Below are 26,396 nucleotides of genomic sequence, written 5' to 3'. Positions count from 1 at the left end.
GATTTTTTGCCATTAGTGTGCCATTTGGTGGTGCAACGGTAGCATTGTTGCCTCACAGCAAGAGGTTCTCCCATTCAATTCTCAACTCGAGTGTGGGGAGTGCCTTCTGTGTGGAGTCTGCATGTCCTCACGCAGTTGGGTGGGCGTTCGAAAGACATGCATAAATGGGCATGCCTTGTTTGAACGTCGAGCTGGCATCTTGGTGTTTGTAAAAATCTACTGCCAATCATTAGCGGACCGGAGTTCCACTGTGGCGACCCCTAACTGGGAAAAGCCGAAAGACAAACAACAACAAAAAGTGTGCTATTTGGATTTTAAGGTAGGGTCCCTACCTTAAAATCCAAATAGCACACTAATGGCAAAAAGTCTGATCCAAAGTGCACAAAGGCTGTAGTGATACTGGCATGAGTGTGCTTAGTTTCCAGTTGTGGGAACTACTGGAAAATGCCACTGAGTAAAGAAAGCAGAGTAGAGTGAAGGACAAAGCCAGACTTGACAAAAATAACTGCTATAAACCTGAGGCATTGACAAGAGAATTCAAAATAAAAAGTTTTCTGAATTAGAAGTTAGAATTAAGAAATTAGAACTTAATTAGAAAAATTTCCCATCTTCTAACATGTCAACCAGCAGCGCAATACAGTCACTTCAATATTTTCCTTGAGCAGTTCAGCATCTTGCCATTATAAAAAGACACTAAAGTTCTACTAGAAAACAAACCGGGATACTTTAAAGCATCCCATTACTATAAAGATGCTCACCTTTCACATCCATCCACATACCTCTGAAGCATTTAGTGGAAGAAATCTGCACAAAGCCCAACATAATGTAAGCAGCACAACAACAAGACACGAAATATTGTCTTATAAACTTAGAAAGTTCTAGAACATGCTCTGTGTTGGCAATTACTGTCAGAGACATACTAGGGATAAACAACATAAAACTACAGACGCTTTAAATATTGCTCTTATAAACTTAGAAAGTTGCTAGAACATGCTCTGTGTTGGCAATTACTGTCAGAGACATACTAGGGGGCAAACAGCACAAAAAAAGAGACACTAAATTTTGGTCTTATAATATTTACCCTATGCCTTGAAAAAAATAAAGTTGTAATCCCAGTTGAAAACAAATGTTCATCTCTAGAACCATACATGTTACTTGAAAACTGTAAATGGGAAAATATTCAACACAAAATAATATTTGCAAAGGTTGCATTCATTTTATTCCTGGTCTTAAACTTGATTTTATAAGTCAAAATAAACACAGCTTATGATCTCAGTAACCATTCAAGCAACACATACTGCCAGCAGCATTTTCTTCAGACACTTGTGAGCTTTCATATGAGGCTAATAGTTATATCAATGTCACTTGATTTTAGAGATATTTACAGAAATATGACCAGTATTAGAACACATATAAATAGTACACAAATAATATTAAATATTTTAGCAGCACTAAATAGAAGTCAAATATCACATCAGCTTTAAAACAAAAGCTCTGTATACCCTGTATTCAGCATGGTTTTTGATGTCCAGTGGCATCAGTAAGCTTTAACTACAGAGATACCTAGGCTGTAATGATTATATACATAACACAATCAGTTAATACTTCAATATATTCACTTTTCTTTTTGCTCACTCTTGCTCTGGACCCTTAATGGAAACAGTGACAAAAATCTTTTAGTGAAACAGTGACAAAAAACATTTAGTTTAACCCCTCAAATTATATAATGCATGTTGTATGCAGGCAGTCTTCCTTACAAAAGCCTGAGCTTTTCATTTAAATATCTGCAAAACAATACAGCTCAAATGAAAGAGCTGTGATTGAATCCTTTCTGAATGCCCTGGCCGCAGCTACAGTTATAAAAAAACACTTACTTCTACCAACTTGTCCCCAGCAGCTCAATACAATCCACAGACTCCATATGGTACACGAAAATCAGTCCCGGTTGTCCAGCAGGCATGCAGGCAGCAAAACAAAACCTCAGCCTTCTACTGATGATCTTGATCCTCCTGGAACCACCAAAGCGATGGTCATGTCCCTGAAGTCCCTTCAGCTGCTGATTCCTCTTCTGGCGCTCAACTCTTGATATCTTTAATCCCCAGCCACGCTTCTTCCTTATTCTCGGTTTTCCGCCGTTGTTGTTGGACGATCACTGCTTCCTGGAAGCCTTTTTCAAGCCATTATTTTGGCGTAAAAAGGCTTCTTGGAACGTGATTGTCCTGCATTGGGGAGCTCTCATTGGCTTCTGTCCTCCTGTAAAGCATTACTTGATTGGCTCATATACCGCATTCGCGATTGGCTGTAGATGTGGTGTACGAGTCAATCAAAAACTGTGAAGCATAGCCAACGCTGTGTAATGTGGAAGGGCAGCAGAGCTATGCATTGGTTTGTGTGCTGTGATGCCGATTGACAGTAATTGCGGTACACAAACCAATCAGAATGCGTGTAGCGGAGCCACTACTGTTCAATGCGGAACAGCAGAACAGTGGCTTCACTCGTCATTAAATGCAGAGCATTCCACATAATCCAGAGCACTTGGATGCTCAGGTGGTCTAAACTGTAAAAACTCCTTGCAACATTTGTAGGAAACACTTTGCTACAGTTCAAAAGAAGAAATGTTTTTTTTTTAATTAATATATTAAAGGATGGTTGGGGGCAAGGCACGGAAATGGAACATGAATGGGTGAGGCATGGAGGGGCTTATTTCTGGCCACTTGTTTTTTGTTTTTTTTTTCTTGCTGGGGGCTGTGCAGATCTAACTGTAATAAGTCAATCACTTAAGACTTATTACATTGAAGTGCTTTTTTTTTCAAGTGCTGAGGGAGTGAGGTGCTGGTTTATAGCTCAGGTCCATATGATCGAATTTTTGAAAGTTTGAACGTTTTAACAGAGATCTCCATACAGTATGGAATGGGAAGATTTCCCTTTTCTGCACCGTAGTGCGATCTCTTAGTTGGTATATTTAAAGAGCGAGGGGTGTGGGGGGTGCTCAGAGGCTTGCCCTCCCCTACTTAAAACTTTCAGGTAGGTTATTTGTGTAGTTTATTTTCTTTTATTAGATTTTCAAACTTTTAAAAGTTCGATCATATGGTGTTGACCACATGACGGTTGAACATTTGAAAGTTCAATTATCTCATATAGACCCCATAGCCCTGGCCCAGGACGATAATCGAACCAGCTACATCTCTGTTCTAAACCAACCAAACTTAAAGCAATGAATATTGTAACAGAGATAACAGAACTGGAAATGGGATCTTTAGAAAAGGTTAGGAGCAAATTATGTCGAAAAACTGGAAATTGTGGGAACAACATGCAGAATAATGTTTTGGAGGAGGAGGAGGAGGAGTGAGGTTCAAGGGAGCACAGGAATTCAGCAGTTTATATAATGTTGGACTGAAGATTATTGTATAAAGGTAAACATGTTAACATGGTTTATTTTCTTTTATGTAAATGTAGGTTTGCCTATGTTTTAAGTGATAATGCACTAAAGGTGTTAAAAAATATGTTGTAACAGTAAGCTGTGTTGGAACTGAATTCACTAAGAATGGGGAAGTCTATGATCATAAACAGAGTGTATCTGTAGATGGAGTGCATTAAATCATATCATCAGTATTGTAACTGCTAGCAATAGACCACTTCTGACAGTAATATTGCATTCCTTTGCAGATTGTACGCCAGGACCGAAGTATGGAGAGAATCATTTTTCCATTACCTAGTATCTGCGAGTACTTAACTGAGGAATCTAAGCACAGAGTCTTTACTACCACAGAACAAGATGAGCAAGGCAGCAAAGTCAGCGACTTCTTTGAGGAGACATCTTTCTTGTACAATGAAATGGAATGGCAGAAGAAGCTTCGCAGTAAGGACAATAATTCATTGAGTCTGCTCAGTGGGATGGGGGGGTATCACGTGCTTCTAATAGTGTCATCTTCAGTGTTGTGGTTTATCTAGATGGAATAACTGTGAGTTCTAATTTGTTACTGTCCTTTCAGTGAAAGGAAGAGCATGATAATTAGTGAGCAGTGACTGACAGACAGCATTAGAACACTGGTCATGTAAAATGATACAGCTCGGAATGAATGTCTCAGCATTCTCATTGCTAAGATGCAGCCCCACTTTTCAGCTTTAAAGCAGTCAGATTTTACTTTTTATAACAATGTACGTTTTCTAACAAGTTTGATTAAACAGTTCCCTATTAGATGAACTAATGCTTAAAATGCCGAGTACGACATGCTCGACAGCTTTTAAGCGAGCATTCATCTAAGCAAATTCTGAGAATGTCGAAACAAGGAGTTTCGAAAAGTTACAGTTGGCCAGCTGTGAGGAAGCCAATGGCTGACGTCAGAACGTTCACCCTGTCTCGCCATTATTACAGTCGTCCACTGTGGTGCAGTCAACGTTCACCCTGTGTAATGTTATGACAGTCCTCCACTGTGGTGCAGTCTCGGAGTTGGTATATTGCCCCCCACGTTGGGGGGTTTGGGGGCAAAGCCCCCCACTTTATTTTGTTTGTTGATTTGTTTTTGGTTTGGGGAGGTTGTAATGGTGTACAGTACATTGCAGGGGTCAGCTGTTAGCTTCCTGACGGCGGGCCAACTATAGCTTTTCGAAACTCCTTGTTTCGATATTTTGGGGTTTCGCTAAGATGAACTTTCACTTAAAAGCTGTTGAGCATGTCATACTCAACATTTTAAGTGTTTGTTCATATAATATAGACCCGATTAAACAATGTTAATAGTGTATCTGTGGGAAGGACAGTAGGTTCCTTGTAACTCATTTACATGTATCTGTGCTACTTCCATTGCATTAACAGGTCTGCAGACCCACTGGTGATGACAGCATTGCTTTTAAAGGAATGCCTAACATTTCGGAGTGCAAATTGTACTGCTTGATTTATATCAACTGTACAAACTGTGTTTATGAAATGAATGGTGAGAGTTATGGTATATGCGTGTCATATTTATGTGAATAGTGTTAAGCTGTGTTTCATATAGTTGTAAGGATCGAGTACAACAACATGATTCCAAACCTACCAAATGCAAATTGATTCATACAACTAATCAAAGAAAATCACACTGAATCTGCTGAAAGAAAAACACTACTAGTATGTTTTGTGCACCCCACCCCCACCCAATGTGGAGGACTTACTCCTCCAACAACTTTCTCTAACTCCATGTCACTTAAACATGGGGAAGAGAGGCACCCTGCAAAGGTGAAAATAGTAGAGACATGAGCTGTGATCTTTCAGTCAAGCCATTTAACAAATGTATGATCAAAGAGGAACCGGGACTGGAGAGATAATGGTCGACCAATTAGTTATCGACCTCATATACCATAACTGTATTGTATGATATGTAGTATTATTGCAATGTGTATATGTTGTGGAGGAGAATGTGTGTGTGTGTGTGTGTGTGTGTGTGTGTGTGTGTGTGTGTGTGTGTGTGTGTGTGTGTGTGTGTGTGTGTAACGTTTTTAATGTAGAGTGAGCTGTATAGTTTTGTGCATTCTGCATTTGGGAATCTCTGGTTGTTAACATGCTCTTTTTTCTGTGATAGTGGTGACGTCGGAGATGATAGCATAATAACAATAATAATAAAGGGTCCCATTGCCAATAGGGTGAGCTTTGTCCCTCTGTCTGAAATAGCATGTGTGTATGTGGGTTTTTTGTATGAAGTGTGTGTGTGTGTGTGTGTGTGTGTGTGTGTGTGTGTGTGTGTGTGTGTGTGTGTGTGTGTGTGTTTGTGTGTGTGTGTGTGTGTGTGTCTGACAGTCAGAATTGTAGGTTTTGATGTACTCATCTTTGTAAAAAATGAATTCAGAAAATGCCTACTGAAACACAAACCATTACACCTTACAAACTAATAGGAAAAACACTAAAACTGATTATCTTTTTCTGGACATAGTAAGGCCTTGTGAAGTATAATTCTGGTAGCTGACAAAGAGCCTCGTACATTCCTTTTGTGGTAGTTATGCCCCCTGAAGCCCCAACTGTTTATTACAAACCTGTAGTCTGCTGCAGCTTGAAGAAATGTGTAGATGTTCATCATAAATCACTGCTGCGGTAGCCTTAGCTATATTGGTTATATCCTGCTAAGGATACAATGGCTGTTCAGTCTTCCAAAAGCTTTTACTTCACTCCTTAATGTGTCTCTAGGGTGCTGTGTCTCGAGCTCCTGTGTGCTGCCCATGAGAGCACTCCTCCCAGGCTTCAGAGGATCAACAGTTGGCTCCTGTCTTCCATTGTTGGAAGACAAGTACCTGTTAGGGAATCGTTTCCACTCATTTGCTTTTTTTTTTTTTTGAAAAAAAAATTGTACTGTATCTCTTTAAGAATACTGGCACTTGAAGTGTATGGCAACTGTTTTAGCAGGAACTGGTTAATTGTATTTGGGGCATTATTTTGTGGCAGAGGTGTGCTAATTTGTTAGTACTTTGCTGTGTTTTGAGGAACTGGTATATTGTAGGAGTTTTTTTAGTGTCTTGTACATGCGTACACTTCAGTGACAACTTACCTTCTTATCGACTCCTTCCAGCACTCTTCATTGGGGTTCAGACTTCATTCTCAGCTGGGACGTGGAACAACATACCAGTTCCTCAGTCCCTCCTCCTACTGGACAGAATAAAAACAAGAAAGTTAAGGATCCCTTCCCAATACCATGGCCTCAATCAGTGTCTTAGTTGCTGGTGGTTGACTCTGTCATGGCCGTCTGTTGTTATTCTTCAGACCACTCAATTTTTCTCTGGATTCCTCTAATGTAGTCCCTTCCACCACCATGGACTGGGGGTTAGCCATGTCTGCTGCTTCTGTTCAGGTGTCTTTAGTGGGCATGGGAGAGAGAATTTCTTTGGACAGGGGAGATTCAGTGGGAAGTGCATTTTTGCATAGCCAAGTGAAAAGACTTGTTCCCTGGGGTAAGGTAGCATCCTTGAGTAGGTACCCTTCTAGGGAACTTCCTAGAATATAGAAACAGAGAGTAAGCATTTATCTTCCTCATGTATGTGTTGATAAAGGAGAATGTATTAATTTGGCTAGCTTTAAAAACTGTAGAGAATGAATGAATGAATGAATGAATGAATGAATGAATGAATGAATGAATGAATGGAACGTTTTGGAAAAAAATAAGTCATTTTCCTCAGTTTCTAAAGATTCCTTGTCAGGTGAACATGAGAGGAATAGGGACAGAGCATCTACTATATCACAGATTCTTATTCAGAGGGAAAGGTTTTTTTCCTGTCAGAGGAAATTTATTTTTCTGAAACTGTATCCAGAATGAATAGTTGCTGTATGGGAACAAGTTATTGTTTCTGCATCTTTGAAGAAATATGACATATTATAAGTGGATGTGCCACTACCAACTCATGTTTGTCCTTTGTTGCCAGTCTAGGAGGATGTTTTTCTTATTGCCTTCAGTATGCCTAATAGTCAACCTTCAGTTCCTAAAAAGGCAGACAGACTTTATAAAGTTCCTCAGTCTTACAAATCAAAACCAACAGCTAATGCTTTTTGTAATCCAGCTGCTAAAAAACAGTGAATGCTAATCCTACTTCTACAGACAAGAAGGGAAAAGCTTTTGAAAGGTTTGGGAAGAGAATGTATTCCTCCACATCTTCAGCTGTCCTGCCCTTTTGTTGAAATGCATATTGACTTGTTTTGATAATCTGAGGAACATCTCTGCCACTGTTTTATTTTTAGAAGGTAGCTTCACTCTGAAACGCTGTTATGTAAAATTTGTAAGAATTGTTATTCTGTAATCTTGTAATTCTGAAATGTATTATACTTGCACTTACTGGAGCTTTTCTCCCCAGGACTCCGTTGAAAATGGGTTCCTTGTGGCCCAGTGGACTATCCTGGTAAACAAACTGCAAATAAATAAATATTGCTCCTGTTTCACAGGTAGCTCTGCATTCTTTTAAGAGTGTATGAGATTGTGCTGACTCTGATAAGCCATTTGCCTGGGTACATAATCAGAAGTTTTCTTTTTCTTTTTTAATGTAACAGTTTATTTGTCAGTAACAACAATGTACATCAAAGAGCTTACAACTTTAGCAATTAAGTATCCAAAAAATACATTAAACAAAAACATAAAAAGATAGCTGTATAGATATGAAGGGCCAGATTGTACTGAGCAGAAAAAAACACCTAACTTAAATAGTTAAAATAAAATAGTTAAAGTTATAAACATGTCTTCCAAGAAGAGCACAGATGCAAAATAAAAATGACCCCACTTTTAATGTGAAAATACTCACAATCAGTTTTCTGAATTAATTCAAGTTGAAATATTCTTCGTTGGATGAGGAAGGTTTGTTTGACTCCTGTACTACCTAGGTACTCAAAACAGTCTGATGAAAGAGAGACATAATTTAGGGAGCCCCTAAACCTTTTCAGCCTTCCTTGAAATCTCCAAGAAATAATGAGCGTATCACCATAGAGTTAAAATACAAACATTAAAACTTTTATTAAACGAACAAACCAGCAACTCAGGTAACGGACAAGCGCTTTCAGCATAAAGCCTTCTTCAGATCCTAAAATCAAATCCTGAGTTTCCTTATTTAAAATACCTTTGGCCAATCATATAGAAGTTTTGCCCGAGGGATAAATTCCAAGATAAACCAAAGAAAGAACCAATAAAAATAGTATTATAATCATCTTCCTTGGATAACCAATCCGAATCAAGAATTTCACAATGAGTCATACTTCCTAGTGTGTCATATTCATCCATGGTTAATCCTTATTTAAATAACCAGGAGGCGGCTCTTGGTTCAGATTTGGTGTCTGTCAGTTTTACAGAGGTGGACCATTCATCTTCCTTAGATATCCATTCACAGATTAGAATGCAACAGTTTCTTTACACAACAACCTGTTTTTTAAACAAGTAGCATTAACAGCTTTAACTTAACAAAATGCAGCCTCTTAACTCTGTATAACAAACTCCCCCGTGCACAGAATTAAAATGACAAGCAATGGGACTTTCTTCTCTCTTATTTTTAATACCTTGAATGTGTTCCTGCAATCTAACCCTAAAAGATCTCTTTCACCAATATAAAAAAGATTGCAGGAACACTTAAGTGAGTACACTATCTCCATTGTATTGCACGTATATTCTGCTACTGGCCTGAATTTGTGACATTTAATTCTCTCAAAAAAACTACTAATGTATGGACCAACTGAACAACTCCCACATACCCAGGTACTTAATCTATCCTATAATATTACCAAAACTCACACTAGGTGTAGAAAATGTTGCATGTACTAACATGTCTTTCAAACTACGTCCCCTTTTAAAAGAAATCAAAGGGACATGCCATAAATTAGTAACCTTATGTCTTCCTTCCACAAGAAAAGGCCAATAATACTTTGTACTATATATTATATCATTAGACAATGCATTGCAAGATGTCACAAAATGTCCTTTCCTACTTCCATCAGCATTGGCACATTGGGGCATATTATTATTATTATTATGTAAACCTGAAATAAGGCACACACAGAGCTCAGCAAACGGACAACTTCTTTAATGGACACAAGCACAAATAAATCCACAGCAAACGAAATCACAGCAGCACAGCACAGCAAACGAACTCACAGCAGCACAGTAACGCTGTAAAAGTAAATCCACATACGTTTTTGTCAAAATAACTTCATCAGATACCTAACCTCTCTTCCTTTGATGAATAAATAAACTAATCTAGTTCAAATGAACCAATGGATAAACAAATTCAATTAAACATGTAAATGCATTGAAACACATGGACCTTAAAGATGAATGAATCTGAATGTTAAAACCAAATAAATAAATAAATGTGTATATATATATATATATATATATATATATATATATATATATATATTGTTGTGTAAAATACTTCAAATGTAAACCTTAGTTAAAAATATATAGAAAGTTTCATTATTAAATATAGATATTATCCAAAAAAAACAAGTCAGACTGCCACGAGCTGTAGTAAAGTATTTAATACAAGTACAAAGAGTAAAGAGTAAAATAGATGAGCGCTTTTGCGTACCTACATCGTACGCTTCATCAGATCTAATAACTTACATTACCAATTCATATTTATATAGTAAAGGCTGTGAAATTCAATTCTATACTCATTAAATAATCACCTAATTAAAAGAATAATTCACTAATTAATTAAACATGCTCTGTTAGAGTCAAGTAAAAATGTCACGTTCATTTTAGAAGCAGCACAAATATAAAACAAAGTAAAGAATAACATCTCATAAATTATTTAATAAACTGCACATGCCGTCAAAGAATATATGTGGAGACATGAAACTGTTAACTTTTTGAAATGTTAAAACAAATAAATTAACTACCAAACATTTTTAGTCCTATTATTTGATTTCAGTAGTATCAAACCAACTACATAAAAACCAATGCATCCATAGTGTTCTTACTATGTTAACACAAGCCTATGTATATTAATGCCATAATTCCTATATATTAAATGATGTTACGGCTTGCCTGTCAATGTTTATATAGTACTGCATCTAATGTAGTCACATTAAAATTGAACTGAAATCTAAAACAACAAACAAAAAACTATTTAATATATTAAAAAACAAATGTATTGAGATAACATGCAAAGACAACTATATAATTAACTAACATCTAGCCTATACCTTAAAATGTAAATAATGAAAATGTGAAAACTGTGTTCAACTACGCTCTGTGTCTGATACATATAGAAAAATATAAAATAAAAAATATATATTAAATGAAAATATATACAAATATAATAAATAAGTATATGTGCATGATACATAACTAATGAAAACACACAAACAAACAATGAACTGAATAATTAAACCTAACCATCCAACTTTGCTCACTTATTTCAGTTTCCTTAATTCTAGAATGGGTTTAATTGTGATGTATTGATTAAGACCTGGTTCCTGGTGAGCCATCATCCTAAAAATCCATTCTAACTCTATCCTTTCAAGTTGATGCATCTTGTTCCCTCCTCTTTGACTAGATTGAACTAGCTGAAGAACCCTAAAATAAAACTTATGTCCTGTATGTGCAGAACAATGTTTCGCTAACGCATTCTTAGGGTCACATTTCCTGATGTCATATATGTGATTATATATCCTGTCCCTAAGCTTTCTTGTTGTTAACCCTACATAGAATGCTGAGCATTCAGTACAGTCAGCTAAATGTATCAAATTGGTACTGTCACAAGATGCATACAACTGTGGTTCAAAACTAAAATGTATAGTTGGATGCACAAAAACTTGTTCTTTGGTAATAAATGGGCACATTTTACATTTCCCACATACTGTAGTACCTAATTTTCTCAAAGTATTAGAATTTTGTACCTCACTGGGTGTTTTATAAATGCGTTCTATGCATAACATTCTTTTGAGGCTTTTGCTATTCCTGTAAGTAAATCTGGGTCTATTCCCTACTATTCGGCATACCATGGTATCAACTGTAAGAATATGCCAATTATTGCATATAATATTCGTAATGTTACTAATGTCACTGGTATATCTAGTGATGAAAGATACTCTCTCTTCAATCTTGGGAACATACATATGTCTATCATGATTTCTATAATTTTTCCATATTCTCCTCTTTCTATTTTTATGTGATGTATTGAAAACTTGAGCTTTAATTTCATCTAGCATTGCATTATTATATCCCTTCTCTAGAAATAAATCAGTTAAAACATTGATTTGTTGTTTCAATATATGTGGTTCCTTGCATAATCTATTAATCCTCATAAATTGGCTTTTCACTATATTAGGAAATATGTGTCTTGGATGCATGCTGTTATAATTCAACAAAGTATTCTTCCAGCATTCTTTTCTGTAAATATTAGTGGATAAAAGCCCTCTCTCTTTCTTTGTGATAGTAATGTCTAGAAAATTAATCCTGCAAGTAGAATATTCCATGGTAAATCTGAGAAAATCAGTGGTGGATTCTAAAAAATCAACAAAATCTCTCAGTTCATCCTCCGTACCCTGCCAAAATAATAGGATGTCATCAACAAACCTCTTATATAGTAGTATCTGATGTTGATACTTACTTCCAAAAACATGTTCCATCTCCCAATAGTAAACTACTAGATTAGCGTAGGTGTTTGCACAGGGGGTGCCCATGGCAACCCCCCCATTTCTGCAAATATACCTTATTCTGATACATCAGAATATTATTAGATAAGGTTAAATCCAACAAAGTACTAAGTAAAATCTGTTCATTGTTGGAGAATAACTGACTCTGTCCTAGTAACACCTGTATCGCTTGAATGCCATAATCATTAGGTATAGATGTAAAAAGACTGTTTACATTAAGTGTTACCAATAAAAATTTATCAGATTGTACTTTGGCTTGAAATAAATCTAAAGTGTCAAGAAGTTGATGTGTATCTTTAAGTATAGATGGTATGTTTTGTACTAAAGGATAGAGTCTTTTTTCGATATAAACAGAGATGGTCTCTGTGGCCCATCCTTTTTTTAAATATAGATATTACAAACACACACCTGAAATGCTTTTAAAATGTTTTTTGAAGTGAAAGCTAAACTGAATCTAAATGAAATAGTACCATCTAGTGGAAATTAAATTAAATGAATGTTCATCTTGTTAAAAAATATTATATGAAAGTGAACCATGAAATGCTTACATATACATGAATAAATAAAATATAAAATTATTTAAAGGTAAATGTAAATATAAATATAATATTGTTATGAAAAATACTATAATTTAGCAGATCTCAATTTCAGCACAGGTTTCAAGGATAACATTTCATTTAAACCAAGAGAAGAGCTTGCATACAGGATAATTTGCCAATATAGCTCCCTATATTCCAAACAAGTCTCCCAAGGCCCTCCCCTGGGATCACGTGGGACCACTTCGATGACAAAAAACTGGAGTTTAGTTTTGCCACAATTATTTTGATACTTGAACAGAGCATTATTATCTTTTCTTTTCCTTATCTCATATAAATGCTCATAAATTCTCTGCCTCAGTTTCCTCTCGGTCTTGCCAACATAAAAAGAGTCACAGACTTCACATATAGCAATATAAACAACACCTGTGGTATTACAGTTTGCAAAACCTTGAGTAGTAATATACTTGCTCCTCCTCTTCAAAAGAATAGAATCACCTTCCTTAATATTAACACAATATGGGCAACGCCCACATTTTCGTGTCCCTTTTTTGTTATTACTAATGGGGTTACTGAAGTTTGCCCCTTCCAATGTATGCTTGATATTGCGTCCCTTCCTATATACACATTTAAATGGTTTCGCAAAAATATGGTTCAAATTGGACAAACTAGCAAATTTATTCCATTCTTTACTAAGAATACTTCTCACCAAATTACTCTCACCATCAAAGGTGGTAAACATGGCAGAATGAAAACCTTTTTCTAAAGTTGTAACTTTAGCAGTGTTTGCCTCAATATTTTGTACTTCCAGTATAGGTAGGGGTATCCCCAAAATTGGAGCAAATTGTCCTGCTCTCCCTTCCTTAACCTCTACAATTACTGACGTTAATAGATCTATGGGGTAACCCCTTGCTCCAAACATATCTTTAATAAGTTCACATTCAGTATTAAAATTCTGATCACCTGATGTCATCCTACTAGCTCTCACCAGCTGGCCTTTGAATATTGCTCTTTTTTTACCATTTTTTAAATGACCAGTATACCTATGAGAGAGTGTCTATGAATGAAATTCATATTGCTTACAATAAACTTTCTCTTTGTCTGAATGATTTAGTTTTAGAGGGGTTTATAGATCTGGAAACATATAATTATTTACATGTTGAACAGCCCAAAGTCCCCTGTATTTTTGGTATACCAAAGGTCCATAAAAATCCTGATGACCCTCCTCTCAGACCTATTGTATCTGCAGAGGGTTCTGTTACTGCTCCACTAGCAAAATATGTAGATGTACATCTCAAGAATGTGGTGATGGAACATCCCAATGTGTTGAAGGATTCTTGGGAATTTTTAAGGCACATTAAAAATTCCAATCAGGTTGACACCTCTAGTTTTATCACTTTGGATGTTGTGGATCTTTTTATGTGTATTCCTCATGAGATAGGTTTGATTTGGTTTGAAGAATTTTTGGAAAGCAAGAATAATATTTCTCTTAAGGTATTTCGTAGATGCCTAGTTTTAATGGGATTGATTTTAAATAACAACTTCATATTCTTCCAAGGGGAGTATTTTAGACAATCCAAGGGCATAGCCATGGGTGCCCATTATGCACCTACATATGCCAACATAATTTTATTATATTGGGAAGAAAAATTTGTTCACAGTTCAAATTTTAAACAATATTGGAACTACTATGGACGTTTCCTGGATGATGTTTGTCTTTTTTGGAAGAATACCTTGGAAAAATTTATGGAATTTTTTGATTATATTGCAAACACAGCTAATTTTTTAAAATTCACCTATAAAGTAGATGAAGTTGAATTGTGTTTTTAGATGTAAATATACAGAGAATGGGGGGGAGGTTTTAAATCAAACATTTTTAGAAAAGATACGTTTTCTAATGCTTACTTGCATTATACAAGCTCTCACCCACCTTTTCAAAAAAGAGCAATAGTTAAAGGTCAGTTGGTGAGAGCCAGTAGGATGACGTCAGATGATCAGGATTTTAACACTGAATGTGAACTTATTAAAGATATGTTTGGAGCAAGGGGTTACCCCATAGATCTATTAACGTCAGTAATTGTAGAGGTTAAGGAAGGGAGAGCAGGAAGATTTGCTCCAATTTTGGGGATACCTATACTGGAAGTACAAAATATTGAGGCAAACACTGCTAAAGTTACAACTTTAGAAAAAGGTTTTCATTCTGCCATGTTTACCACCTTTGGTGGTGAGAGTAATTTGGTGAGAAGTATTCTTAGTAAAGAATAGAATAAATTTGCTAGTTTGTCCAATTTGAACCATATTTTTGTGAAACCATTTAAATGTGTATATAGGAAAGGATGCAATATCAAGAATACATTGGAAGGGGCAAACTTCAGTAACCCCATTAGTAATAACAAAAAAGGGGCATGAAAATGTGGACATTGCCCATATTGTGTTAATATTAAGGAAGGTGATTCTATTCTTTTGAAGAGGAGATGCAAGTATATTACTACTCAAGGTTTTGCAAACTGTAATACCACAGGTGTTGTTTATATTGCTATATGTGAAGTCTGTGACTCTTTTTATGTTGGCAAGACCGAGAGGAAACTGAGGCAGAGAATTTATGAGCATTTATATGAGATAAGGAAAAGAAAAGATAATAATGCTCTGTTCAAGTATCAAAATAATTGTGGCAAAGCTAAACTCCAGTTTTTTGTCATCGAAGTGGTCCCACGTGATCCCAGGGGAGGGCATTGGGAGACTTGTTTGGAATATAGGGAGCTATATTGGCAAATTATTCTGGATGCAAGCTCTTCTCCTGGTTTAAATGAAATGTTATCCTTGAAACCTGTGCTGAAATTAAGATCTGCTAAATTATAGTATTTTTCATAACAATACTATATTTATATTTACATTTACCTTTAAATAATTTTATATTTTATTTATTCATGTTGTATATGTAAGCATTTCATGGTTCACTTTCATACAATATTTTTTAACAACATGAACATTCATTTAATTTAATTTCCACTAGATGGTGGTATTTTATTTCATTTAGATTCAGTTTAGCTTTTACTTCAAAAAACATTTTAAAAGCATTTCAGGTATGTGTTTGTAATATCTATATTTAATAATGAAACTTTCTATATATTTTTAACTAAGGTTTATATTTGAAGTATTTTACACAACAAAAAATATATATGCATTTATTTATTTATTTGGTTTTAACATTCGGATTCATTCATCTTTAAGGTCCATGTGTTTCAATGCATTTACATGTTTAATTGAATTTGTTTATCCATTGGTTCATTTGAACTAGATTAGTTTATTTATTCATCAAAGGAAGAGAGGTTAGGTATCTGATGAAGTTATTTTGACAAAAACGTATGTGGATTTACTTTTACAGCGTTACTGTGCTGCTGTGAGTTCGTTTGCTGTGCTGTGCTGCTGTGATTTCGTTTGCTGTGGATTTATTTGTGCTTGTGTCCATTAAAGAAGTTGTCCGTTTGCTGAGCTCCGTATGTGCCTTATTTCAGGTTTACTAGTTTTAGTTTTGGGCACTCAGATGACTGTTTTGGCATATTATTATTATACCTTAATACATGTGTCTTATTTTTACCTTTACAACATAACCTTTCTATGTTTTTTTTTAATAATATCTATACTATACCCTCTTTGTTTAAACATTTTACAAGAATTAAGAATTTCCTTTTCCAAAATTTCTGGTTCACTGCATAGTCTGCTGACCATTAGCAGTTCCCCATATGGGAGAGTATTAATGATATGGGCCAGATGGCAACTACACCCATCCAAAAACTGGCCTCCATCACCAAATTTCCTATGTATACTTGTACTTAATTCCCATTAATTTGACCTTCCAAAATCAAATTCAAGAAAACAACAGAGTTTCCACTCTGTAGTCCCTCAAATTGAAAACAAAACTGATTTAAATTTAACAAATTAACAAAATTCTGTACCAAAGATTTACCTCCTATCATCCGCGGTGGTGCAGCGGTAGCATTGTTTCCTCACAGCAAGAGGTTCTCCCGTTCGATTTTCGGCTGGAGTGCGGGGAGTGCCTTCTGTGTGGAGTCTGCATGTCCTCCTCGCAGTTGGGTGGGCATTTGAAAGGCATGCGTAAATGGGCATGCCTTCGTTGAAGGTTGAACATTGAGCTGGCACCTCGGCGTTCGTGAAAATCTACTGCCAATCATTAGCAGACAGGAGTTCCGCTGTGGCGACCCCTAACCGGGAAAAGCCAAAAGACAACAGCAACACAAAAAAATCATCTATAAACCTATAATAATGAACAAAATATTGTCTAAAAAAATCTAATCTATGCAAAAAAATATCTTAAGATATCCCATAACCAGGTAAGCATACATGGGAGCAAAAGGAGCTCCCATGGCTGTATCTTGAACTTTTTGGTAAATCACCTGGTTAGTATAAGGTGTGTTCTTTTTTACTGGTATTATCTCCTGCAAGGCTGATTGCCGAGGCGCTAGAGATTTTGTGATTCCATTAAAAGATAGAAATTGTCACTGACTTTAGTCGTTTTGTGTCTTTTTCCTTGGTGCTTGGTGTTTTTTAAGGCCTTACTATGTCTAGGCAATTCAGATTCTGTATCCCTGTTCAAACTAATTATTTCTCTTAGTTACACTCATTTGCTCACTCAATATTTCAGACAGAATACTTGAATATCTACAGTTATGGTAATGGTAGCTTACACAACTGAACTTTTTCCAAGTTTCAGCAGCCTTTTAAAATGCAGTCTTACATTAACAGCAGTTTTTATGTAGTAGTGGTTAATGCAGGTCCCAATCTGAAGCTTGATTCTTCAGAAAGTCAAGCCTAATATGGTCGAGACCATATGATTGACTTTCCAAAATGCTGAAGCTTTTCAATGGAGACCATGGTACAGTGGGGATCAGGGAATTCAGGGAATTTACTGTTTTCCTCACTGTAGTGTGATCTCGGAGTTGATATATATATATATATATATATATATATATATATATATATATATATATATATATAATGTGCAGGGGGCTTGCCCCTGCAAAAATTTAGATTTTTGTTGTTTTCTGAAGTTTGACTTTCTGAAAAGTCTATCATATCGTCTTGACCATATGAAATTTGACTTTTTGAAAAGTCGAGCTTCTGAATGGGATCCATTAATGCATTGTCACTCATTTAGTAGGAGTTCTGTAAACTGAAATATCATTCTGCTTAGAGGCTTGTCCTTTATGGTTACCAGACAATTCACCAGTGATATTACTGTCAGAACATATTGTTGGCAGTGAAGAGGAGTTGTAGGTATCAGCTGTGAGGTCAGGAACTGTTTTGTCAGTCCCATAGACCAGCATCATAAGGAAGCAGCTGGTCTAACATGAGGGTCTTCCTTGGTAAAAGCCCTACAGTTGGGCTGATCCTTCCCACCACTCACAACTTGGCATTACTTTCTGATGAGCCTGCACTTGAGCTGTATGTACCACATGCCAATGCACACAACGATGTCATGTAGTGCTACGTAGGCAGGGTTGCCAGATGACCCTATTTGGGCAGGACTGTCCCGAGATCAGCAGCCTGATCCCGAGTCCCACATTGCCGGTTTAAATCCCGGGCAGCCTCCGCTTTGTTTTTTTTTTTGATTGGCCCATATACCGGCATATGGGCCAGTCAGAAATCGCTAAATACAGAGCTTCTTGTGTTTAATGCGGAACATCGCAGTTCCGCATTAAACAGAAGTAGCTCTGTGTTTAGCGATTTTTGATTGGCCCGTATACTGCTATACGGGCCAATCAAAAAATCACAAAACAAAGCTACTTCTGTTTAATGCAGAACTGCTATGTTTCGCATTAAACAGAAGCAGCTCCATGTTTGTTTATTTTTGATTGGCCCGGGCCAATCAAATAAAAAATAAACACAGAGATACTTTTGTTTAATGCAGAACTCTGATGTTTCGCATTAAAGACCCTAGCGTGGAAGACCTTTTTTTTTTTTTTTTTTTTTTTTTCTTCACTTTGTTTGTCCCTAACTGGCCAGTTGGAAATCTGACAACCTTGTACGTAGGCCGCACATAGTCAGTAATACCCCCGCCAGTGCACCTAGCGATGTCATGTACTGCTATGTAGGCCACACATAGTCACTAATACCCCCTGCCAGTGCACACAGCGATGTCATGTACTGCTATGTAGGCCACACATAATCACTAATACCTCCACCAGTGCACACAGCGATGTCATGTACTGCTATGTAGGCCACACAGTCACTAAAACCCCCTGCCAGTGCACATAGTGATGTCATGTACTGCTATGTAGGCCACACATAGTCACTAATACTCCCCTCCTTTTCTGTTCGGAAACTTGTGTTGACCCATTCAATCATCAAGGCCAGCCTTAAAGGTAGTCAAAGAAATACTTTGTTTGCCCTGTAGTGATAACTTATTCCATAGGCAGGGAATGCATTAAGATTTGTCTCTTTAGTGAGTTTTGTTTATTTGTTGGTGTAGATATTGGTCCTTAGTGCGTTTATTTGTAGAGGCACTGGTTTTGCAAAGAAAGAAAATGTCAGATAGGATCAGGTCTTTCATGGCTCAGAAAAACATGATACAGATCACCTCAAGTATATTGAGAGTTGTGCTAATCTGTAGGGATCTCAGAAAAACATGATACAGATCGCCTCAAGTATAACCAGAGTTGTGCTAATCTGTAGGGATGGCTGAAAGATTTAAGGCCTTTGGTTTTCTTGGTTTGGTATCTTTGGGGCCTTACTAGCTGAGCAGCATGCTTTGCTTTATACATACCAATGGGGGCACAGTATTCAGTGCTATATATGATAAGGGAAGAGTACAATGTCAGAATAACAACTTTGGATCATGAACACGTTACTGTGGAAATTAACTGGGCCAGATAAAAAGATTTCACAACTGTGGTAGAAGCATAATGAGTGAATGAGAAAGAATCATCCACATAAGTACCCTGGTCTCTCATCACCTTGTCTGTTTGTAGAGAATTACCTTTTAAAACATATGAGGTGAGAATAACTTTTTTTTTACCAAATGCAACTGTGCTGCACATTTTTGCATTTAATTTGAGACTGCTTTCAGATCACCAGGTATGTGTATAGTCCAGCCCTTGCTGTAGCTGTTTAGTATTAGTGGTTGAGTGAGTAAGCATGTCCAGCTTGCAGTCATCAGAAAACTTGGTCAACCACACTTCTGAAATATTGAACTGGATGTCTGCAAAATAAAGGCTAAAAAGGAGAGGTCCCAGCAGTGATCCCTGTGGTACCCCCTTAGTTACAATTTTGCATTCAGAGGGGATAGCAGCAAACTTTACATCCTGGTATCTTTGGGATAGCCAACTTGCTGTTCAGCAGACAGCATATAGGTTTACATTAATTTTTTTTATTTTTTTTTAACAATGCCCATCATTCTGTTTCAGAGCTAGCCACTTGGTGGTGTAAATATTGGCTGCAGGTGATGTGGTCACATTGATAATGTTGATATGACACCAAGACACCATGTAAAAGTGGGAAAATGGAACTGAAGATGATAACCAGCATGGAGGATAGTGTTAAAATCCTTGGCCAGATCAAGGTGACCAGTGTACACTCCATGACCCTCGTCTACAGCCTCTGTAGTGTTTTCAAAGAAGCTTACCAGGTTCAGGATACAGGACCGGCCCCTCACAAAACCAAGCTAATTTGGATCTAGATCTGTCAAGTTGCTTGTGTCTGCATAAATGGTTTCCGCTATGATATGTTATTTGCTTGCACCAGGCACAGTCCCTGTGGATAGGCTGTGGTTGAAAGTTTTAAACAAAGGCACAGATAGTATGTTCATGGCACTGATAAGAATGTAGCCTCATGTGTTGTCTGGTCCCATGGAAGTATTACTTGTAGTCTTTGACAGGGATTTTAAGACTTGCTCCAAATGATTTCAAAATAAACTAAAATTTTGGGGACACTGGGAGGAACAATGTAGGTAGGTAATGTAAAGTTAACACTAAATTGGTCTGCTAATATATTGGTTATATCCTTGAGACTGAAGTAAATGACAATATTTTTTTCTTTTCTGAAATACGTGATATCATTATTGATGGGGTTCAGGGCATCGTTGGACTTATTCCTTAATTTCATGACATAACTGAAGAAAGTTTTGTTTTCTTTTGTATCTGTAATGACCTTAAGCTGGTATTCTGCTTTACATTTCTAATAGTATTCAAGTTCCTTGCTGGCATGTTTCAGTGCATTTCAGAGATTAGAGGTTAGAGATTTCTTATAACATTTCATCATTTTCCATCTTTTATTATTTTCTTCTTCTTCTTTCGGCTGTTCCCATTAGGGGTCACCACAGCGGATCATCTGTTTCTATTTCTTCCTGTCCTCTGCATCTTGCTCTGTTGCACCAACCACCTGCATGTCCTCTCTCACCACATCCATAAACCTTATCTTAGGCCTTCCTCTTTTCCTGTTACCTGGCAGCTCCATTCTTAGCATCCTTTTCCCAATATACCCTGCATCCCTCTTTAGCACATGTCCAGACCAGTGCAGTCTTGCCTGTCTGGCTTTGTCTCCAAACCATCCAACCTGAGCTGACCCTCTAATATACTCATTTCTAATCCTGTCCATCATTGTCACACCCAATACAAATCTTAACATCTTTAACTCTGCCATCTCCAACTCTGACTCCTGTATTTTTGTCAGTGCCACTGTCTCCAACCCATATAACATAGCTGGTCTCACTACCCCCTTGTAGACCTTCCCTTTCACTCTTACTGGTACCCAATTGTCACAAATCACTCCTAACACTCTTCTCCACCCACTCCACCCTGCCTGTACTCTCTTCTTCACCTCTCTTCCACACTCACCATTACTCTGAACTGTTGATCCCAAGTATTTAAACTCATCCACCTTTGCCACCTCTACTCCCTGCATCCTCACCATTCCTCTATCCTCCCTCTCATTCACACACACATATATTCTGCCTTAGTCCTGCTGACCTTCATTCCTCTCCTCTCTAGAGCATATCTCCACCTCTCCAGGGTCTCCATCACCTGTTCCCTACTGTTACTACAGATCACAATGTCATACGGAAATGTCATAGTCCACGGGGACTTCTGTCTGATCTCATCTGTTAACCTGTCCATCACCTTTGCAAATACAAAAAGATCTCAGAGCTAATCCTTGATGTAATACTACCTCGATCTTGAATGCATCTGTCACTCCTACCGCAGGCCTCACCATTGTCACACTACCCTCATACATATCCTGTACTACTCTTACATACTTCCCCACCACTCCCAACTTCCTCATACAATACCCCAACTCTTCCCTAGCCACCTTGTCACATGCTTTCTCTAAGTCCACAAAGACACAATGCAACTGCTTCTGACCTTCTCTATACTTCTCCATCAACATCCTCGGAGAAAACATTGCATCTGTAGTGATCTTTCCTGGCCTGAAACCATACTGCTGATCACTAATCATCACCTCCCTTCTTAACCTAGCTTCCACTACTCTTTCCCATAACTTCATGCTGTGACTGATCAATTTTATCCCTCTGTAGTTACTACAGCTCTGCACATCATCCTTATTCTTAAAAATTGGTACCAGAACACTTCTTCTCCACTCCTCAGACATCCCCTCACTTTCCAAGATATCATTAAAAGATCTGGTTAAAAACTCCACTGCCATCTCTCTTAAACACCTCCATGCTTCCACAGGTATGTCATCTGGACCAACAGCCTTTCCATTCTTCATCCTCTTCATAACTGTCCGTACTTCCTCCTTGCTAATCCATTGCACTTCCTGATTCACTATCCCCACATCATCCAACCTTCTCTCTCTCTCTCTCTCTCTCTCTCTCTCATTCTCTTCCTTCATCAGCCCCTCAAAGTACACTTTCCATCTGCTCAATACACACTCCTCGCTTGTGAGTACTTTTCCTTCATTATCCTTTATCACCTTTACCTGCTGCACATCTTTCCCAGCACGGTCTCTCTGTCTAGCCAATCGGTACAGGTCTTTTTCTCCCTCCTTAGTCTCCAACTTTTCGTACAACTCTCTATATGCCTTATCCTTAGCCTTCGCCACCTCTATCTTTGCCAAATGCCTCATCTCCTTATACTCCTGTCTACTTTCTTTATCTGTCTTAATCTGTCTGACAATCCCACTTCTTCACCAATATCTTTCCCTGTATTCTCTCCTGCACTTCCTAGTTCCACCACCAGGTCTCCTTTTCCTCCTTACTCTGTCCAGTTGTCACATCAAGCACCTTTCTAGCTGTCTCCCTTACCAGCTCTGCTGTAATTGCCCAGGTGTTTGGTAACTCTTCATTGCCACGCAGTGCCTGTCTTAACTCTTCCGTGAACTCCACCTCGCAATCATTCTTTTTCAACTTCCACCATTTGATTCTTGGCACTGCCCTCACTCTTCTCCTCCTACAGACCACCATCCTATGCTGCCTAACTACAGATTCCCCTGTCACCACTTTACGGCCTCCAATCTCCTTCAGACTGGCCCTCCTGCATAGGATGTAATCCACCTGTGTGCATCGTCCTCCACTCTTGTACGTCACCTGTGCTCCTCCCTTTTTTAAAATACATATTCACCACAGCCATGTCCATCCTTTTCACAAAATCCACTACCATCTGACCTTCTGCATTCCTCTCCTTAACACCATGCCTATCCATCGCCTCCTCATCCCCTCTGTTACCTTCACCAACATGCCTATTGAAATTCACTCCAGTCAACACTCTCTCACACTTGGATGCACTCACCACCACATCATCCAACTCACTAAAATTTTTTCTTTCACATCCCTCACACACCCAACTTGTGGAGAATATGCACTAACAACATTCATCACCACATCATCAATTTCCAGCTTCATAAACATCACTCTGACACTCTTTTCACCTCCAAAACTCTCTTGGCATACTATTCCTTCAGGATAACCCCTACCCCATTTCTCCTCTCATCCACACCATGATAGAACAATTTGAACCCGCCTCTGATACACCTGGACTTACTTCCCTTCCATCTGGTCTCCTGCACGCACGATATATCAACCTTCCTTCTCTCTGTCATATCAGCTAGCTCTCTCTCTATACCAGTCATGCTGTCAAAATTCAAAGTTCCTACCCTCACTACCAGACTCCTAATGTTCCTCCTCTCTTCCTGCCTCCAGGCATGCTTTCTCCCTCTTCTTCTGCTTCTCCTTTGGCCAACAGTAGCCCAATTTCCACCAACAACCTATTGGCTAACAGTACTGGTGGCGGTCGTTGTTAACCTGGGCCTCAGCCAATCCAGTATGGAAATCTGTCTTGTCTGCATGTGTTAGTTGGCAAAAGTTTTACACCGGATGCTCTTCCCGACGTAACCTTCCCCATTTATCTGTGCTTGGGACCTGCAAGAAGAAATGTACTGGCCTGTGCATCCCCAGTGGTTGGGTTATTTTCCATCTTTTGTTATAGTTTATTAATACAGGAGTTCCAACACCAGGATTTGTTCCTGTATTTACTTTTATATTTAGAGCAGACAGGTTTTGACTTTTCATTCTTGCTATTTAGGTGTTGATAAAAGTCAGAGGTTAATGTGACAGCCCTTTCAGTTGTGTCCATTTGCAGCATATTTTGGAAATTTTGCATAGATCCTGTATAGGCTAAATTAGGTTTGCCCTGGTGAATTCCATGAAGTTGATCTCATTTGGTGGTGAGTGTGGTGCCACTAGGCCCGACAGAGACGATGACTGACTTGTGATCAGATTAGGCTAGGAACGAGGAGGTGCGGGGTGGTGTAGTTGCAGGGGCAAGGCTGGTAAGGATTAGGTCAAGGATATCTGAGCCTCTAGTGGGTAAGTTTACAGTTTGCTGGGACACTGGCTTAACAAAGTCCAGGAAAAACTAAACATATCCATGTTTAGATGTCTAAGTGTGACAGTTAATGCTTGGGTAATTGGAATTGCCTAGCAAGAATGTATTTGGTTTTATATTTAACCCCTCACTGAAGTTAAGGTAATTTCCCTGATCTCTGGGGGACTTTGATGGGGATCTATAGGTAGAAATGAAGTGGAAGTTGTATTTGTCAGTGGTGGTTTGGATCTTCAGGAGCATCACGTGAGGGTTGTGGATAATCTGATGTGAGGTGATGGCATTTCTGACAAATACAGATACACCCCTACAGTTACCTAAGGATCTGAAGAAATGATAGGTGCTAAACCCTGGTTTAGAGGGAGCATTGTCACTGCATTCAAACCATGTCACAATAACTGTGCATATATATTAATGTGTTTGAGTTTAGGATTGCCTCAAGTTCCAGCATCTTTCTATTTAGACTTCTGGCATCCACTATAATGTTCAAAATAAAGTCTGAGTTTGCTATGTAGGAATGTCCAACTGGCAAACTCTGTCTAAAAAGGCACTATGGGGGCAGCAAAGGTTTTAGTATGTAAAAATGCTTGTATGAGAGGCTGTATGGAATAGGGCTGTTGCCACTGAGGAAAAAATGGTTCTCTCAGGAAGGATGCCCAATGTTCAGAGGAGTGTCCAAAGCACAAATAAACAAACAAAGAAGAGAGTTGTTTCAATGCAATCTACAAGTTGCAGAAAGAAACATGTTGTCTATTGTTTATGCATATTCAACTGACAGACATTTGGAGTATTCAGTCTTTTTAGAGGCTATGGATGTAATGCTTGATAGGGTACCATATGTTGAGTCTTTAAATTTATTGGGGATTTTAACATTCATGTGCAGAACAATGGAGATAACTGGAGGGGAATGATTGAGAGGAAGGTTTTGTCTGACATAAATCCATATAATGAATTGTTTTTGGATTTCTGTAATTCATGGACTGTCTGTTACAAGTACCATGTTCAAGTGACAAATGTTCATAACTGTACTTGGTAACAGAAGGTGAGCTGAAAATTGGTGACTGACTTTGTAGTCCAATAATTCAGACCTGAGGCTGTATATTTAGGACACTTGGGTCAGGAGATGTGCCGAGATGTCATCTGATCACCACTTGGGCTCTTAGATAGTTACTAGGCATGCATTCCAGGAGACTAATAAGGAGCCTAATCCAATTTCCCGATTAATATAGATCACCTTTGTTTAAGTGACGTGCTCAGAGTCACACAACAGGTAATTGGTAGCTGAAGGAATCCAACCCTGTACTACAGAAAGCAGCTCATTAACAACTCATAACCTTAGTCATGTGCACTGACTGCCAAACATTTGATGGTGACTTAGTTCAGACAATTGATCTGGCAGCTGGACATCCCAGAGAAACCCATACATATTGTGAGGGTATTCTGGGAATTCCTACCAAGTGCTTTTGTGCACAGTGATTCCAACTCCAAAGCTTCTCTTTTCCCATATATCTGGAAAGGTTGGGAATGTGGTTTGGGAACTACCTCTTTCCAGGACAGCAGTAGAAGCTGTGGTCAAAATGCATTTTGTCCTTGTCACTGCTGTAAGCCTAGAACCTACTGGTGGAAACCAGCAGTGAGGAAAGCTGTCAGGTTTAAGAAGGTGACCTTCCACACAGTGCTAGTCGGAGGTTAGTCACTGGATTTGATTGAAAGGTACTGAAAAAATCAGAAAACCAGCAACTGCAGCAGTCAACATATCAAAGGCCTATGTATAGGAAAGGTTTTGGCAAGGCCACAGAAAATGGCTTTTGGACATCCTGAAGGAGGTTTTGGCAAACTAACCAGGGACTCAGGAGGGGAAGGGAAGATACTGGCCAGGCTATTCTTAGCAAAAGTGGAGTAATATGGACA

At 38.1% G+C, this 26,396-nt stretch overlaps 1 protein-coding gene across 1 annotated transcript in view; it reads left to right on the top strand.

Annotated features, from left to right (window-relative positions):
• The window catches only part of ITPR3 (inositol 1,4,5-trisphosphate receptor type 3), a 2,403,054-nt gene that overhangs the window by 2,060,479 nt on the left and 316,179 nt on the right, over nucleotides 1-26,396 (top strand). The window contains exon 48 of the mRNA XM_044076491.1: nucleotides 3,667-3,859. Within this exon, the coding sequence (XP_043932426.1) occupies nucleotides 3,667-3,859 (193 nt within the window). The remainder of the gene's footprint in view (nucleotides 1-3,666; nucleotides 3,860-26,396) is intronic.

This window comes from Protopterus annectens, chromosome 7.part0 (assembly GCF_019279795.1).
Source record: "Protopterus annectens isolate FY-2018-M chromosome 7.part0, PAN1.0, whole genome shotgun sequence".
Lineage (NCBI taxonomy): Eukaryota > Metazoa > Chordata > Ceratodontiformes > Protopteridae > Protopterus > Protopterus annectens.
The sequence above is the reverse complement of the archived record's forward strand: the minus strand, read 5'-3'. Positions and strand labels throughout refer to the sequence as shown.